At 44.4% G+C, this 19843-nt stretch overlaps 1 protein-coding gene across 1 annotated transcript in view; it reads right to left on the bottom strand.

Annotated features, from left to right (window-relative positions):
* Positions 1-270: 270 nt before the first annotated feature.
* LOC311150299 (beta-catenin-like protein 1) overlaps positions 271-19843 on the bottom strand; it is a 47481-nt gene continuing 27908 nt past the window's right edge. Inside the window, exons 12-16 of the mRNA XM_084187692.1 lie at positions 16596-16693; positions 16128-16208; positions 6253-6390; positions 3217-3289; positions 271-610 (exon numbers count right to left, since the gene is read on the bottom strand). Of these exons, the coding sequence (XP_084043818.1) occupies positions 522-610; positions 3217-3289; positions 6253-6390; positions 16128-16208; positions 16596-16693 (479 nt within the window). The 3' untranslated portion in view covers positions 271-521. The remainder of the gene's footprint in view (positions 611-3216; positions 3290-6252; positions 6391-16127; positions 16209-16595; positions 16694-19843) is intronic.

Below are 19843 nucleotides of genomic sequence, written 5' to 3'. Positions count from 1 at the left end.
AAAAGGCCTGAGAATAGTTGTCTATGCTTCTTTTTAGGCTGTGCATCATCATGCCCTTAACCTACACTGTCTTCCCTCAACCTCTCTTACTGCAAACACAACCCTGCCAAAAGCAAAGTGGGAAATAATGACACATAATTCACCTGCAGAGAAAACAATGTGACAGCAATGTATTTTATTTTATTACTTAAGCCTTTCTATCTCAAAATAAGAACTGAAATGAGGTGTAAATGGGGATTTAAATTCACAAAGAATCCTCTTACCCGGATGGGATTTTATTACCAAATATTTATTACAAAATACACAAATCAAACACAAAGATGCGAGTCTGAAAGAGTTGCATCTTAAGACTGCACATCTTTGTTATTCTATTTTGATTCACTATAGTCCCTCATGTTCCAGCACAGAGAGAGCAGTCAGCACAGCTTCTCTGTCCCTGCTGGACACTGGTATCTTCTGTCTGTGAGTGTGTGGAGACCCTCTGTCCTGGTCAGGTCACTCCTCCCAGGGGTTGGTTAGGGTTAGAAGTTCTCCAGCAGGTCCATGATCCTCTTCTGCTCGCTCTCTTTGAACTCCTCACTCTTCCCGTCACCAATGTTTTCAGCATACTCTGAAAAAGACAAGTCCCCAAGTTTAGTTTGGCTGACTATGAGCTCTTCACGCAGTCTTCTTTTGAATCAAACCTCTCCATGGGCATGGTTCCTGTAATCCAAACAAATCAAAGGAAAGGGAATTCAACCCTAGGAGGATGTTCCTGAATTACAATGACATAACTCCCGTTCTTTTCCTCTCGCTCACGCCCACACATGAATACATGCGTGGACACTGAACACACCCAGTACTCCATACGTGTGTAGAATAACTCATAGCTTAGTGCCGAGGCCAGAATACAAAAAAAAGGAGAGATTTAGAAAAGGCTGCAGTCTGCAACCTAGAAATCTAGGATGATATAGATTTTTCTAAAACTGAAACTGTATCTCCAACCCTATGTTCTAGCCTGTCGATCCAGTGCTGCTCTCTAGCAGTGCAGTATACTGTGTGTTTATTCCTATATCCCCTGACTTACACCATGTCTCTCAGGGGTACATAACTGCAGCCTATATTCCCTGCCAACTCACACTCTTCTTTGACTGAGGCAAAGTCGCTGTGGAACTCCAGGCAGTCACACAGGCATAGCCTCTGAAAGCAGCAGTCTATTTGTGAGTCTAATGTGGAGGAGAGTGTGCTGTCAGAGGCCCAACGCAGGTAGCCCCAACGCAGGATTACCAGTAAAGCCTGTGGTCCCTTGAGGGAAAGCCTGTGGTCTCTTTTAAAACACCAGAGAATAAAGGAGTTTCTGACAATGGCCTGAGGCAAGGGGGAAAATATGCCTTCAATAGAATGATGGGGTGAATCACAAGGAGTTTGCACATAGAGAGGATTCATTTCCTCATGAGATTCAGTAACCACAGCCACAATCATGAGCAGAAATTCTAACACAGAGCAGAGCTCTGAATCTCATATTCATGATGACTGATAGTAAAACTATACACAGTGGTATTAAGCACTAACAAAAAACAAGACTCCAAATATTATCTTGAAGTCCTACATTCTACATCATACGCTGCTCATTCAGCCCGAATGTGTGTGTGCCAGCAGGGTTCCACAAATGACCCACACAATCCCAATATCCCCTGGAATTAGCCTCAAGAAGACAGGTCCACTCTCCAGAATCATGGGCTGGCGTTCTAAGGTGCTCTTCCTGTCACCGTGGCGACCGGGCTGAGGGGAATATGGCGTGACAAACGCTGCCACCATTTGCTGGGTCACTGGCTAGGGCTTCCTGCTCGATCGCAAATGTCGCACTTAATTTTCGGGCCAGTCTCAGCGTCAGACAAGTAGGTTAATCATCGATGAGGCTATGAGCTGAAGTTAACAGGGAGTGCAGACTGCTGCAGTGCTTGTCAAGACACTCTGAAGAACGTGTGCTTCATTTCTCCCAAGAATAACACCTTCAATCTGTAGGTTGTAGTCTTTTTATGCAAGACTTCAAAACCTCAGGCTACACTGGTTGGGAGGGTATGGCAGACAGAGGACATGGCAGTCACACACAACACAACCACGGGATCATTATGCTTCTGGATGGCACCGTCCACCACACGTGACTTCACAGGTTGGGCCCTTTTACTGAGCAGCTGTCGATCTGAGCTAGTGTATGAAACCACAGCTGGTGCCGGCTTGGAGAAAGATACAGTACATTCTTAATTCCCCAACACAGTTTCATTGATACCTTGGTTCCACAGAACCTCCCACTCTGAGCTGAGGGCCAAGAGGCCCCATCTGGTGGGAGCCAGTCAGACAATAAGGTCATTTCACCCTGCCTGGCCAGACCACTGAGGCTGCTGGAGTGTAGAGGCCTGGACAGACATCCTATATCATCTGGAGCAGACAGAATGTAATATACCTAGTGTATCATTCAATAAAATTAACAACAATCTAGTATTACAATCTATTCTCAAGCTCCATATTATCCATAGAACGGGTGTGAGATAATAGTCAGCAAAACATTTGTATATATTCGGTCATGCCAAATTCATTAGCGGTCCACTCTAGACAGCCTCCATTTTCATTCTAAAAGACCGGGGTCAAGTTCAGAGCCATTGACATCCTCTCTGAATGTATTTAACATTTTCATGCTGCCAAAGCCATGTCCAATGCAGGAGTCAGCCTTTTAAATGAGGGAGATCAGGGATGAGCTTCCCACTCTAATAGCACCCACAATGTCAGCCACACAAGCGCACACACACAGACAGACTCACAGCTGAGGGGCGGGTAGCTGAGCATGAACGTAAAGTAAGTAGTAACTGTTTGCTCTCGAGGGACAGGAGACAGGGGACATGGGGCTAGTGCTGCACATCAACATGAGATTCGCTACCCTGTCCAAGCTGTGACATGACGGACGTCTCTATTTACATCTCTACATGTCATCAGGGCTGAGAGAGCCATGCCGTCCACAGCTTCCTGGTCTTAGTTGACAATGACAGAGGTTAATAAATAACTCAAAATACAATCACATTAATATATAAACTAAAAACACATAGTACAAATGTACTTATGCCTTTTAGGTAAAGAAGGAAAGAGTAAGGCTGTTAATTAGGCTAGGTGTTGTATGGCTTCGGAGTAAATACATCAGTGCTAGTCTCTCTCCCTCAAGCAGGGTGTGGAGTGGACCCTCACCTCTCATGATGTGCCGCACCACTTTGACAGAGCCTCCCCTCAGGTTGAGGATCTGATGCACCCTCTGCTGCAGCTGAGAGGAGAAAGGACAAAGGGTCATGACTGAATCACTGATAACGCTAGCATACTGTACACTTAGCCTCTGTCACATTGTAAAGTTAACACTATTTCACTCAGAAGTTAAGCTAAAAGGGTACACTATATATACAAAAGTATGTGAACACCCCTTCAAATTAGTGGATTCGGCTATTTCAGCCACACCCGTTGCTGACAGGTGTATAACATCGAGCACACAGGCATGCAATCTCCATAGACAAACATTGGCAGTAGAATGAACTTACTGAAGAGCTCAGTGACTTTCAACGTGGCACTGTCATAGGATGCCACCTTTCCAACAAGTCAGTTCGTAAAATTTCTGCGCTGCTAAAGTTGCCCCGGTCAATTGTAAGGGCTGTTATTGTGAAGTGGAAACGTCTAGGAGCAACAACGGCTCAGCCACGAAGTGGTACGCCACACAAGCTCAAAGAACAGGGCCACCGAGTGCTGAAGCGCGTAGCGAATAATAAACGTCTGTCCTCGGTTGCAACACTCACTACCAACTTCCAAACTGCCTCAGGAAGCAATGTCAGCACAAGAACTGTTAGTCGGGAGCTTCATGAAATGGGTTTCCATGGCCGAACAGCTGCACACAAGCCTAAGATCCCCATGCACAATGCCAAGTATCAGCTGGAGTGGTGTAAAGCTCAACACCATTGGATTCTGGAGCAATGGAAACACGTTCTCTGGAGTAATGAATCGCGCTTCACCATCTGTCAGTCCGACAGATTAATCTGGGTTTGGCGGATGCCAGGAGAACGCTACCTGCCCAAATGCATAGTGCCAATTGTAAAGTTTGGTGGAGGAGGAATAATTGTCTGGGGCTGTTTTTCATGGTTTGGGCTAGGCCCCTTAGTTCCAGTGAAGGGACATTTTAACGCTACAGCATACAATGACATTCTAGACGATTCTGTGCTTACAACTTTGTGGCAACAGTTTGGGGAAGACCCTTTCCTGTTTCAGCATGACAATGCCCCTGTGCACAAAGCGAGGTCCATACAGAAATGGTTTGTCGAGATCGGTGTGGAAGAACTTGACTGGCCTGCACAGAGCCCTGACCTAAACTCCATCCAACATCTCTGGGATGAATTTGAACGATGACTGCGAGCCAGGCCTAATCGCCCAACATCGGTGCCCGACCTCACTAATGCTCGTGGCTGAATGGAAGCAAGTCCCCGCAGCAATGTTCCAACATCTAGAGGGAAACCTTCCCAGAAGAGTGGACGCTGTTATAGCAACAAAGGGGGGACCGACTCCATATTAATGCTCATGATTTTGGAATGAGATGTTCGACGAGCGGGTGTCCACATACTTTTGGTCATGTAGTGTACCTTCGGAAAGTATTCAGACCCCTTGACTTTTTACACTTTGTTACGTTACAAACTTATTCTAAAATGGATTTAAAATAAAATAATCCTCAGCAATCTACACACAATACCCCATAATGACAAAGCGAAAACAGATTTTTAGAAATTCCGCTAATGTATTACAAATAAAAAACAGGAATACCTTATTTTACGTAAGCATTCAGACCCTTTGCTATAAGACTCAAAATTGAGCTCAGGTGCATCCTTTTTCCATTGATCATCCTTGAGATGTTTCTACAACTTGATTGGAGTCCAGCTGTGGTATATTGGACATGATTTAGAAAGGCACACACCTGTCTATATACCGTCCCACAGTTGACAGTGCATGTCAGAGCAAAAACCAAGCCATGAGGTCGAAGGAATTGTCCGTAGAGCTCAGAGACAGGATTGTGTCTAGACACAGATCTGGGGAAGGGTACCAAAGAATTTCTTCAGCATTGAAGGTCCAAGAAAACAGTTGCCTCCATCACTCTTAAATAGAAGATGTTTGGAACCACCAAGACTCTTCCTAGAGCTGGCCGCCCGACCAAACTGAGCAATCGGGGGAGAATAACCTGATGGTCACTCTGATAGAGCTCTAGAGTTCCTCTGTGGAGATGGGAAAACCTTCCAGAAGGACAACCATCTCTGCAGCACTCCACCAATCATTTATGGCCAGACGGAAACCACTCCTCAGTAAAAGGCATATTATAGCACGCTTTGAGTTTGCCAAAAGGCACCTAAAGACTCTCTGTAAACAAGATTTTCTGGTCTGATGAAACTAAGATTGAACTCTTTGGCCTGAATGCCAAGCGTCACGTCTGGAGGAAACCTGGCACCATCCCTACGATGAAGCATGGTGGTGGCAGCATCATGCTGTGGGTATGATTTTCAGCGGCAGGGACTGGGACACTAGTCAGAATCGAGGCAAAGTTGAACGGAGCAAAGTACAGAGAGATCCTTGATGAAAACCTGCTCCAGAGCGCTCAGGACCTCCGACTGGGGCGAAGGTTCACCTTCCAACAGGACAACGACCCTAACCACACAGCCAAGACAACGCAGGAGTGGCTTCGGGACAAGTCTCTGAATGTCCCTGAGTGGCCCAGTCAGAGCCCGGACTTGAACCCAATCGAACATCTCTGGAGAGGCCTGAAAATAGCTGTGAAGCAACGCTCCCCACCCAACCTGACAGAGCTTGAGAGGGTATGCAGAGAAGAATGGGGAGAAACTCCCCAAATACAGGTGTGCCAAGCTTGTAGCGTCATACCCAAGAAGAATTGATGCTGTAATCGCAGCCAAAGGTGCTTCAACAAAGTACTGAGTAAAGGGTCTGAATACTTATGTAAATGTGATATTTAAGTTTTTTATATTTAATAAATTAGCAACAATTTCTAAAAACCTATTTTTGCTTTGTCATTATGGGGTATTGTCTGTAGATTGATGAGGATATATATCTATTTTTAAAATCATTTTAGAATAAGGCTGTAACGTAACAAAATGTGGAAAGGTCAAGGGGTCTGAATACTTTCCGAAGGCACTTGTGTGCTAACAGTAGGTCTTTTTATATGTAATGTAAATCAGCCCATGGCCCTACCTGAGATATCGCTGAGTTGCTGATCTCCACCATGATGTAACAGAGCAACTGGAGGACAAACAGCCCAGCATCCAGCCTCCGTAGATAGAACTCATCCTCCATCACATCATCCAGGATCACACCACGTTTAACCATGTCCTGTTAAATACACACACACACACACACAGGAAAAAAATAATTAATTCAGTGTTGTTTGTCAACCTTTCCAAATCCAATCTCTTTATAGATCAAGTCAACACACAAATCAATTGATTTAAGAGTTAAGTGGCCAGGGGGTCTGCTCTGCTGCTCGCATGCACACCTGCATAGTTATCCATCTTAACAAATCTGTCCATATGCCAATAATGTATGGCTGTCAATACACACAACGGCCACATTAATCATCATTAAGAGCCATGCAAACGGACTGAGAAGGGGCTTCTAGCATGTGGTGCCTAACTCCTAACCATGACGACTTGACACCTGAGAAGAACTGCAACAGAACTCTGATGTGCATGTTAGCTCTCACCCTGCTGTCAGCCCAGGTGGGGAACATGACAGTTGGCATTCTTTACTGGATATAATTGCACCAATAGACATCAGCCTCCCCCTCAGGACTAAATCTCTTTTCAAGGGATATTCTGGCATCAGAGAGGGAGGCATATTGCTGGCATGCACACAGCAGCAGTCAAGGTGTGCTCTAATAGTCATACACAAGGGCATCGAACAGGAATATTAATCAGTGCTCTATATATGAGCAAACAAACAGGACCCTTTAGAAAGAGGTTTGTGATGAAAACAAACTGCTCTTCAAATGTGGATCCAGAGGGTAATACTGTGTGCTTGACATTAAGATTAAAATACTGAAGCCTGTCTGTTGACTTGAATTTGAAAGCATTACAACTTTGAAGGGCTCCATCTCTTTAAATAAATCATATCAAGACACATTCAAGCTATAGTAATTTATGGCGTTAAAATATCTTTAGTATGCTTCTATCAAAGACTAAACTATTTTGGGACTTGTAAACATTTGCAACTCCAGCCTGTTTACATGTAAAACAATAGGCTTACCCATGATTGAAAACAATGTTTAAAAACCCATCTGGGGATATAGCTGGTGCAGCTTTCAGAACAAAACTCCTGCCTGTTCCGAGGCGGTCCTCTCATATAGGCTCGCTACTGCATCAGACCCAGTGGATAAAAATGGCTGTATATGCTAATGTATAGCAAACCCTAGGGACAAAGGGACTGGCAAACATACCAGCTAGTCTGTCCTTATTACTCTGGAAATAATTGGGAGTGAAGAAAAACTTTTTCAAAGGAAGCCTGGACGACTTAATTAAGGAATGAGGCCTGACAACCAACCGCCAAGGAGAAAGTAATTAGGACCAATTTTCAGTCTCTTCTCCATTCCACATCCTGGTCCAGCGCAGGTGTTAATATGACAATAGCAAAATGGAACGAATGCTGGCTCCATGATTTTCCTCTGGTGGAATGCAAAGAATTAAAGTTACTTCTTTGTCAGCACTTTCCTTGAGCTTACTGTAGCCCTCTGTACTCCGGAGGGCTTACCGAATCATTTCACTTCTGTGGTGTAAGACTAGTTGAGGGATAAAAACTTGAAGAGGGAGAGATGCTGATTTTCCATTTTGATAGTCGCACAGATTAACATTTAGGCTTTTCAGTAATCAAATGGCATTTTCCTCTATTTTGATCCTAACCTAGGTAATAGAATCCCAGAAACAGGCAACCACCTACATACAAACACAAGTACCTACACACACACACATGTACACACTTTAAGCCATCACAAGGATCAATAAGACTCCAGTGGTTGGCTGGGAGATGATGCTGCGCAATAGGACCTTTCAGGCCTTATCCCTACCCAGCTCCCATCAACCCCTCAGCACACAGGCAGAGCCCTCCTGCACACAGAGGCTGAGGTAATGGATGTCTGAGCTACGGCTCCATTCTCTTAATGAGGCCGGAGCAGGTCCGAAGACAGGAAGCAGGGAGAGAGAGGAGCAAAAATAACCAACGCATTGAAACCAACCACCCACACTTAAATTGGAAGAAAGGTAAACTACATGACCAAAAGTATGTGGACACCTGCTTGTCGAACATCTCATTCCAAAATCATGGGCATTAATATGGAGTTGGTCCCCCCCTTGCTGCTATAACAGCCTCCACTCTTCTGGCAAGGCTTTCCACTAGATGTTGGAACATTGCTGCGGGGACTTGCTTCCATTCAGCCACAAGAGCATTAGTGAGGTCGGGCACTGATGTTGGGGCGATTATGCCTGGCTCGCAGTCGGCGTTCCAATACATCCCAAAGGTGTTCGATGGGGTTGAGGTCAGGGCTCTGTGCAGGCCAGTCAAATTCTTCCACACCGATCTCGACAAACCATTTCTGTATGGACCTCGCATTGTGCACGGGGCCATTGTCATGCTGAAACAGAAAAGGGCCTTCACTAAACTGTTGCCACAAAGTCGGAAGAACAGAATCATCTAGAATGTCATTTAGGGCTGACCTCAATTAGTCAACTGGTAGATTGTTTGGTCGTTAGGCTGTTGGTCAACATAGATTATTTTAGTCAAGCAGTAACAAATATATAGCACAGGAGGTTGGTGGCACCTTAATTGAGGAGAACAGGCTCATTCTAATGACTGGAGCCACATCTTTTACAATGCTTAGGGCGCTGTATAGCTCCACATTGACATGATTGGTTGACGGTAGGTGGGGGCAGAACATCCTGTAGAAAACACAAACTCACTTCCTTGACAACAGCTCTGCACTGCTCCGCGAAGCGCAATTAGTATGAATGCCCTGACTTCTGCTGAGGCAGTATCACCATAAATGCTGCATGGCCAATGCAGACGTTGGATTTACCATTCACTTCTCTCTCCAGAATGCGCTCTCTGCCGCCAATTTGTGCACATTCATTGTTTCATAACTTCATTGTGTGAATTGTTTGCGTTTGATTGTTAATGTATATCAATTCCCCATTACCTACATCACCAGTAGTACATTTACCGTTAATTCCTATAGTTTCGAATCTACAATGTTTGTTACTTTGGTTACGGTAATTTCTGTTAATGCATTCAATATTATTATTCCAGTCTTCCTGTTCTCATTGTCGGAGTGGACACATTGTTTGTAGAGTGCACAACCTATGCTACACTTGTGAGAAACAAGTTTTGGTTTATTTCATTTGATTTATGAGTTTTGTCAAATGTAGTCATTGTCTTTTGTTTGGAGCGCTCCTGTCAATGTTGAGTAAGGATGCGCATGCATAGAAGTAGGCCTATAGGCTACCTGGCCTGAGAGCAAATGAAGGCATATAAATGTGCCCATTTAGGGATCTGATAGTATTTCTGGTTGGCTTAACACACCACCACTAATGATGACCTGTGGAGCTTCTCAAAGTAATGTTTTCTTCACCTCAAAACAGCAAGCAAACGAAGTCTGTTTTTACATCCATTGAGAATTACATTAGTTCCTCAATGTATTAGTAAAATCTTTCCAGCGCTCTCCCTTCGATAACCACTCAGCGTGAAAGGGAAAAATGTCATGCACTGATACAGTGGAAACGTCATGAAATAGATCTACCTGATTACTTCTTATCGGTGCTTGACTTGGACTGAAATAGGTTCCGGTACTTATTTTGGGTGATGGTGCTGTTTATATTTAGGTGCAGGAGCTCCACAATATGTTTGAGCTAATTTCTATAAGAGGAACAGGAGTTCAAGCAGTAGAACATTTGAGGTGCCGGTACACAGCTCCGGTGAGCTCCTGCCCAAGTCAAGCACTGCTTCTTATCCCTTGCGCAAATAGCCTACAGCTGTGTCTGTCCGGAGCTCACGGAAACTCTGAGGGCCCAGAATATACAATGTTGCAAGTTCGCTAGTGCAAGCTTCTGGCTGGACCCAAGTTAATAGTTGATACAATGTTTCAAGTTCGTTGCAGACAGGCCATGTGTAGCCAATGTGATTCACAGGATATTTATTTTTTAATCAGGATATTTTCTACCTGCAGGCTGCAATGTTTTTATTTGTTGGCTTTATGTAGGCTATTTTTACATAGCTGTCAATGGCAATATAAGTTACTTTTTAGGTTTGTATCATTTTCATTTAATTTGGATATATTTTTGATTAACCACATGACAATGATTTTGAGACATTAAGAAATTATTATAAATTAAATGAAACGTTCACGCAAATTAGCATATGAAAACCATAACATGCAGATCGGTAGAAATTGTAAGATAAATTGGCATTCCACATGAGAAAGGTTGCCGACTCCTCCTGTAGCCTATTACCAGCAACTTCAGGAGAGTAATGGTAGAACCTGTGAAAGCCAGCAGGAGAGGGAGGAGAATAGTTGGATCAGGCAAAGTTATCTAGATATCTGGCACCCTCGAGGCATTTGTCTTATTTCATCAGACAAGCTCAATGTATATACACTGCTCAAAAAAATAAAGTGAACACTTAAACAACACAATGTAACTCCAAGTCAATCACACTTCTGTGAAATCAAACTGTCCACTTAGGAAGCAACACTGATTGACAATAAATTTCACATGCTGTTGTGCAAATGGAATAGACAACAGGTGGAAATTATAGGCAATTAGCAAGACACCCCCAATAAAGGACTGGTTTTGCAGGTGGTGACCACAGACCACTTCTCAGTTCCTATGCTTCCTGGCTGATGTTTTGGTCACTTTTGAATGCTGCCGGTGCTTTCACTCTAGTGGTGGCATGAGACGGAGTCTACAACCCACACAAGTGGCTCAGGTAGTGCAGCTCATCCAGGATGGCACATCAATGCCAGGTCGCAGTTGTAAATGAGAACCTGTTCTCAACTGGCTTACCTGGTTAAATAAAGGTGAAATAAAATAAAAAAATAAAAAATGCGAGCTGTGGCAAGAAGGTTTGCTGTGTCTGTCAGCGTAGTGTCCAGAATATGGAGGCGCTACCAGGAGACAGGCCAGTACATCAGGAGACGTGGAGGAGGCCGTATGAGGGCAACAACCCAGCAGCAGGACTGCTACCTCCGCCTTTGTGCAAGGAGGAGCAGGAGGAGCACTGACAGAGCCCTGCAAAATGACCTCCAGCAGGCCACAAATGTGCATGTGTCTGCTCAAACGGTCAGAAACAGACTCCATGAGGGTGGTATGAGGGCCCGACGTCCACAGGTGGGGGTTGTGCTTACAGCCCAACACCGTGCAGGACGTTTGGCATTTGCCAGAGAACACCAAGATTGGCAAATTCGCCACTGGCGCCCTGTGCTCTTCACAGATGAAAGCAGGTTCACACTGAGCACATGTGACAGACGTGACAGAGTCTGGAGACGCCGTGGAGAACGTTCTGCTGCCTGCAACATCCTCCAGCATGACCGGTTTGGCGGTGGGTCAGTCATGGTGTGGGGTGGCATTTCTTTGGGGGACCGCACAGCCCTCCATGTGCTCGCCAGAGGTAGCCTGACTGCCATTAGATACCGAGATGAGATCCTCAGACCCCTTGTGAGACCATATGCTGGTGCGGTTGGCCCTGGGTTCCTCCTAATGCAAGACAATGCTAGACCTCATGTGGCTGGAGTGTGTCAGCAGTTCCTGCAAGAGGAAGGTATTGATGCTATGGACTGGCCCGCCCGTTCCCCAGACCTGAATCCAATTGAGCACATCTGGGACATCATGTCTCGCTCCATCCACCGAAGCCACGTTGCACCACAGACTGTCCAGGAGTTGGCGGATGCTTTAGTCCAGGTCTGGGAGGAGATCCCTCAGGAGACCATCCGCCACCTCATCAGGAGCATGCCCAGGCGTTGTAGGGAGGTCATACAGGCACGTGGAGGCCACACACACTACTGAGCCTCATTTTGACTTGTTTTAAGGACATTACATCAAAGTTGGATCAGCCTGTAGTATGGTTTTCCACTTTAATTTTGAGGGTGACTCCAAATCCAGACCTCCATGGGTTGATACATTTGATTTCCATTGATAATTTTTGTGTGATTTTGTTGTCAGCACATTCAACTATGTAAAGAAAAAAGTATTTCATAAGATTATTTCATTCAATCAGATCTAGGATGTGTTATTTTAGCATTCCCTTTATTTTTTTGAGCAGTGTAGTTGATTTTATTAAAACACTGGGTGTGTCTATATATGGAAAAATATACGTTAAAAAATGTCGGTCGAACAACATTTGTTTTTGTCGGGACAGCCCTAATGTCATTGTATGCTGTAGCGTTATGATTTCCCTTCACTGGGACTAAGGAACCTAGCCAGAACCATGAAAAACAGCCCCAGACCATTATTCCTCCTCCACCAAACTTTGCAGTTGGCACTATGCATTTGGGCAGGTAGCGTTCTCCTGGCATCTGCCAAACCCAGATCCGCCGTCAGACTGTCAGATGGTGAAGCGTGATTCCTCACTCCAGAGAACACTTTTCCCACTGCTCCAGAGTCCAATGGCGGCAAGCTTTACACCACTCCAGCCGACACTTGGCATTGCGCATGGTGATCTTAGGCTTGTGTGCGGCTGCTCGGCCATGGAATCCCATTTCATGAAGCTCCCGACAAACAGTTCTTGTGCTGACGTTGCTTCCAGAGGCAGTTTGGAACTCGGTAGTGAGTGTTGCAACTGAGGACAGACGATTTTGACGCGCTACGCACTTCAGCACTCTGTGGTCCCCTACTGTGAGCTTGTGTGGTGTACCACTTCGCGGCTGAGCCGTTGTTACTTTCTCCTTTGAAATCCTTTTAGCATCGATACCTCCAGTTATGGATGCAGTTTGCGCGCAGAATGTGCAGCCCTGTATGTCTATGTCTATAGCATGACCATTAGGATAGTGTGGCTCCTAGAGGAGCTGGAGGAAGTTAGACTACTCCTCGTTCCCTGCCTGCAGTCAGCAGAGACCTGACTAACCTGACAGGGGCTACAGCAGTAATTACTAGTCGGCACTAATCAATTTCACAGCAACTTAGCACCGTCTTCTCTCTTGATACCATCTCTCTGCCTCGGTCTGCCTCGAAAGCAGACATGAGAGAGAGGGGGGAGAGAGAGTGGGTGAAGGGTTGGGGGGGGGGCAGACGTGGGGACTAATTCCCAGGGCCTTAACACAACCTTTAAATAGAAGATGAGATTAGTTTAATCATATGCAGACAACTGAGATTCCCGGGTTCTCAATACTGCAGAGGAATTGTGCTATATTGAGGTCAGTCTCAGACATGTTTTTCTTTACTTAATCAATCTCCAAGAGGATCCTTATTATTATCACCAAGAAAGAGGGATGAGGGAGGGGAAATAAGCAGCTTATTAAATTCTGGTAGAGTAGAAAAGGAAAACATTTTGCTTACCCTAAAAAAAAACACCTGAACGACAGTGGAGTAATAAAAACGGAACTGCTGACAGCAGCCAGTTGTACAAAGGAAGTGGAGGAGGCACAGGACACAGCAGGAAATGGCATCTTTAAAGATACAAGACATGAGAGTACATCCCAGCCAGGACTGAAATAAGATACTTAAAGTATTAGTTAACTACGTTTCTTCAATCTGTAACCAAACTACACTGCTCAAAAAAATAAAAGGGAACACTAAAATAACACATCCTAGATCTGAATGAATGAAATAATCTTATGAAATACTTTTTTCTTTACATAGTTGAATGTGCTGACAACAAAATCACACAAAAATTATCAATGGAAATCAAATGTATCAACCCATGGAGGTCTGGATTTGGAGTCACCCTCAAAATTAAAGTGGAAAACCACACTACAGGCTGATCCAACTTTGATGTAATGTCTTTAAAACAAGTCAAAATGAGGCTCAGTAGTGTGTGTGGCCTCCACGTGCCTGTATGACCTCCCTACAATGCCTGGGCATGCTCCTGATGAGGTGGCGGATGGTCTCCTGAGGGATCTCCTCCCAGACCTGGACTAAAGCATCCGCCAACTCCTGGACAGTCTGTGGTGCAACGTGGCGTTGGTGGATGGAGCGAAACATGATGTCCCAGATGTGCTCAATTGGATTCAGGTCTGGGGAACGGGCAGGCCAGTCCATAGCATCAATGCCTTCCTCTTGCAGGAACTGCTGACACACTCCAGCCACATGAGGTCTAGCATTGTCTTGCATTAGGAGGAACCCAGGGCCAACCGCACCAGCATATGGTCTCACAAGGGGTCTGAGGATCTCATCTCGGAACCTAATGGCAGTCAGGCTACCTCTGGCGAGCACATGGAGGGCTGTGCGGTCCCCCAAAGAAATGCCACCCCACACCATGACTGACCCACCGCCAAACCGGTCATGCTGGAGGATGTTGCAGGCAGCAGAACGTTCTCCACGGCGTCTCCAGACTCTGTCACGTCTGTCACATGTGCTCAGTGTGAACCTGCTTTCATCTGTGAAGAGCACAGGGCGCCAGTGGCGAATTTGCCAATCTTGGTGTTCTCTGGAAAATGCCAAACGTCCTGCACGATGTTGGGCTGTAAGCACAACCCCCACCTGTGGACGTCGGGCCCTCATACCACCCTCATGGAGTCTGTTTCTGACCGTTTGAGCAGACACATGCACATTTGTGGCCTGCTGGAGGTCATTTTGCAGGGCTCTGGCAGTGCTCCTCCTTGCACAAAGGCGGAGGTAGCAGTCCTGCTGCTGGGTTGCTGCCCTCCTACGGTCTCCTCCACGTCTCCTGATGTACTGGCCTGTCTCCTGGTAGCGCCTCCATGTTCTGGACACTACGCTGACAGACACAGCAAACCTTCTTGCCACAGCTCGCATTGATGTGCCATCCTGGATGAGCTGCACTACCTGATCCACTTGTGTGGGTTGTAACTCCGTCTCATGCTACCACTAGAGTGAAAGCACCGCCAGCATTCAAAAGTGACTAAAACATCAGCCAGGAAGCATAGGAACTGAGAAGTGGTCTGTGGTCACCACCTGCAAAACCAGTCCTTTATTGGGGGGTGTCTTGCTAATTGCCTATAATTTCCACCTGTTGTCTATTCCATTTGCACAACAGCATGTGACATTTATTGTCAATCAGTGTTGCTTCCTAAGTTGACAGTTTGATTTCACAGAAGTGTGATTGACTTGGAGTTACATTGTGTTGTTTAAGTGTTCCCTTTATATTTTTGAGCAGTGTATATACATTCTCATTTTGAACAATGTACTAGGGCTATCCATGTGTATCAAGATAGCGAAGACAGGAAATGTGTTCTTTAGTTGTTACTTGGTCACTCAAAAGTAATGGGGAATGTCAAGCCGTGTCAAGCTGTCACCCTTTTATTTGCAATTTCAAACCAATGGGAGTCAAATAATTAATCTCTCATCAGATATGAATCTCAACGCTATCTCCTTCTTAAAACTCTATTACCTTCTCCTTTCCTCTTTCTCCTGCTGGAGAAGAGACTTCTCAGCTCTTATCTGGCTCCTTCCATCTGTCTGAGGGAGCACAGCAGAGCACCGCCTACAGACTGGTCTGGGCCTCACACATTCTCTGGGACCACAGGGCATCAGAATGAAACACTGCCTTGCTTACCTGTGGCTGATCGGATCTCATTGGGCATCTCTGCCTGTAACAATGGAGAGGGATTCCAGCCACAACAAGCAAGCAGACATAACTCTCACAAAGCAGCATATTCTGAGTGGGTCCATGCAACACAAGGTGGGGAGTTTCTTAATGTAGATAATAACATTACATTTGGGAATTGGATTTATATCAAAGATTCCAGCCTCTCTCCAAGCTAGCCTCAAGTCCTGAAGTTGTGACAATTACAAGACTATCTAAAATGACTCTTCTTATCTGGACACTTATCTGCCCTTGTTTCAGATTTATTGTCAGTCAAGGTTATAATGCAGGCTGTTGGTAGCGGAGGGGGTGAGGGATAGGACCCTTACGTGTTTCTCTCCTTCAATCCTCTTGTCAGCCAGCTGAACAGCTTCCAGGTACTTAAAATGCAGCTCCATCAGTCTATCAACCTGTAGGACAGAGGGAGAAGACATCAGACACCAATGAAAGGCACTATGCATACAAAACCCCCAGGTAGGGAGAAAATAGGATTCAGACAGCCAGAGGCTGGCATGTTGTATGTCTACGACCGTGTCGGTCTGTGTCTGTAGCACCACTCAGGTAGAGTCACTGGTGGTGAGGTTAATAACTCTTCCCAACACAGGATCAACATTTCAGTCAATAATAGTGACCAATCACAGGCTGATCAACACAAGCTCACACCTGTACCAGGGGTCTTCTATCGTGGAACTGAACATGTAAAACCTGAATGGGGCTGATTTTCCTAATGCGTTTTTTAAGAAATATTGGGGATTTTTTAAAATCTGCACACAGTGGTGGATCCGTGAAGATCTCACCTTCTCACAGTCGTTCTCAGTGAACTTGCTGAGAAGCCTCGTCCTCTGCTGGGCTTTCAGGTTCCGCAGGCAGGAAGCTATGATGGAACACACGTGTTCTGCAAAGAGAAAATAACAATATCAGTTCCACTATGGCTTCATCAAGGTAGCTCAGCTTCATCTTCATGAGGGGTTAGAAGTAGCCTAGTGTTATTGAACCCACAGTGCTAATATTATACTGTGCGTGAAAATATTATGCATTTTCAGAATTCATAGGAGCAATAGACTATTGTAAAACTCATTATATTCCAAGATCAAGTTACAATCGGGCAGTGGCAGGAATGGAAAAATATAAATTATTAAAATTGATGATAATTTGCTATTACTATGCAGAGATAAGCATGGAAAATCTTAGCAGGGAAAAAATACAAAGTAATGAAATGTAAAAATCTATTTTCATTGAAGGCTGGCTGTAATGCTCCACAACCATTATGCTTGTCATTTAATATAATTTTATTGTGGGGATAAAAAGCCCTTCTGTAGAGGGTGTGTGGCCATTTAATGAGCCTGGGCTCCAAAACCTCTGGTTAATTGATCAAATTAGTAACAAAAGGCAATTGGTCCTACGATTGCTCTTGTTAACCTAATAACCAAACGCACGCGTCACGGAACATTTACTCTACCCCAGAGACACACCCATTTTGTTCCAGCTTACACCTGCATCTGACATTTAGGCCTAAATCTGACAAAATAATATACTTATGAATCAGCCATACACAAAATACTAAAACAAAAGATGGAAAAATAACAGTTACATGCTGACACAAAACTGTAATTTGACTTAATAAGAGGTCAATCTCTAAATTCAATTTATCTTGGAAGTTGCTAAGCAACAAGCACAAGACTTGACTATATTTTGGTTTAATACTGCTCTCCCATGTGCCATTTATCAACACATTTTGTAAGAGAGATAAGTGCATACAAAGCAAAACTCACAAATCTATTCACTAGTTTTATCATTAACAGTTTGTGTTTATTATGAGAGTTAATTACCATCTTAATCTAAAGTCAACAAGTGGACTGTCTACTATCTGCACATAATGAGGGGAATACAACTTCCGGGGACACTAGTTTGTCAACATAACCCGAGTGGTAATTGTAGTCAGCACCTTGACACCACCGTGGGAGGTTATTGATCGCTACAGGGCACTCTCCACAAACAGAACACCGTCTCCAGCCAATTTGGGGGCGTCTGACATTTGGTTCACAAGATCGATGCTGATTAAGACATTCCCTCGTCATCCGGTGAGGGGGTGTCGTTAGACTACTGATGGCATGGGAGGAGCTGCTGTCACCTCGAGCTTTAGGAGCTCCACCATGCTGAGAAGAAATCTACAGCTTTTTAAAATGAAAATGAACAGGCAAATAACTGAGCAAGGCAAGAATACAGGACCAAACAAATATATTTCAATGGAAAAATATCAGCCATCCTCTTACTAACTATAAACTCATCTTTTGGCAGTCACAGTGATAGGCCTATTTCCCCCATCAAATACTGTACAATAACAAGGATATCAAATTCAGGAAGTAAACAAACAGAGCAGCAGCATGTTAATCAAACAGCACCACAGAAAGGAAGTGCTGTCTCAGCTCTCTCTTTCCCTACCTCCAGAGGACCAGTGTCACAGTGGGTGTGTGGTGGCTGGCTGGGTAAATTAGGACATCATTAAAGCTAGCATAAAAAGTGCCTCTGGTGAAGGATTGGGACCACTGCTAAGACTCTCCCTGGGCTGAGCTGCAGAAGGCTGTGGAACAAGTACCAGTCAGTGGCAGTTCAACTCAAAGTCTGAGTGTGTTACAGTACCACTTGGGCTGCGTCTTAAATGCCACCCTATTCCCTTTATAGTTCACTACTTTTAACAAGAGCCATGGGCCCTAGTCAAAAGTAGTGCACTATATAGGGAATAGGTTTCCATTTCAGATGCAGTCCTGGCCTTCACCCTAGGCCAGACCTGCTCCTCTCTGTTATCAGGATAGGAGGATGAGGTCTGTGAATGAGTCTCTTCAATACGGCACACTCCAGAGCCCCTCAATGAGAAAAGCCATTAGCCACAGGGCCATGGTCGCAGTGTGACCTTCCACAGGCTTCCACTTGAACACCTAGCAGTAATCATGGCTCCATTACATGTATGTAACTTAGTCAATGTTATGAATTGCTGCTGATAAATAGCCTACTGCAGGTTTTAGGCATACTTACGGCATGTAATACTATCGTGAACTGCTTGGTTTTGAAGGGTTCCTGTTACAGTAATTGCACAAAGCAAAACCTTGCCACCCGTCAGGCCACTTTCTGTACCCACACTTGGTTGGTTCCACGTGGTTGGGTTATGTTAGGCTAAATGCTTTTAAAAAGAAATAGAGGGTCTTCATTAATTTTTTTCTTCCTAATATGGTCCATAAGATAATTCCCCAACGTAATTAGTGTAGAAATAAAAGGAATGGGTGAACGTGCTTAATTAGTGAAATATGGTTGATTAAATGTTTTGTTAATGATTTATCCAACTCTCTCCGTATCACGATTCTATAAAACATCAGGCAGACCAATGTAATTTCAATCAGTGAGTCAAATACAGCTCACTGTGCTCACGAAGAAGCCATTAGGCAAACAAAATGGCTGTCAGTTAATTTAAATACAGATTAATGTGTTAATGGTAGTGCTGAGCGATTAGTGCTTTTTGAGGTCGGTTCAGTTTCGGTTTGATTATTACAAAATAATCACGGTTTTCAATTTCGGTTTCGCTAATTTTATTAAACATGAAACGCATTATGAAATAATTACTTTACAATTATTTTTTTAATGGAAATTCCAAAAGCCAAAAATAGTGAACATTCAATTGCCAAAACATTGAAAATATTCCATTGTCTATAATCAGGTCCACATTGGGTAGACATCAATAGACAAATAGGAAATGACTATGAAATAATACAATATTTCAGTTGCGTATATTACTTAGTTTTCATTTGATGACTTTATTTTTAATTCCTTAAAGTAATCATCTCATCTCTGCTCAGGCAGTAGCAGCCAGCCAGCCAGGCCATCTAACATTATGTTCTCCCCATACTGCCTTTAGTCATCCTATTTAGCTAGCCTGCCAAAGTAGCCTATGCTGCAGAGCTGTCTGATGAAATCATTTTACTAGTTCTTCAAAGTATATAAGGCATACTTTCACGAACTGTCTCTGTCCCTCGTTATGTTGTGTACATTCCTC

The sequence above is a fragment of the Coregonus lavaretus genome, assembly GCF_964263955.1.
Source record: "Coregonus lavaretus genome assembly, chromosome: 22".
NCBI classification, from domain to species: domain Eukaryota; kingdom Metazoa; phylum Chordata; class Actinopteri; order Salmoniformes; family Salmonidae; genus Coregonus; species Coregonus lavaretus.
This window is presented reverse-complemented; position numbering and strand designations above follow the sequence as displayed.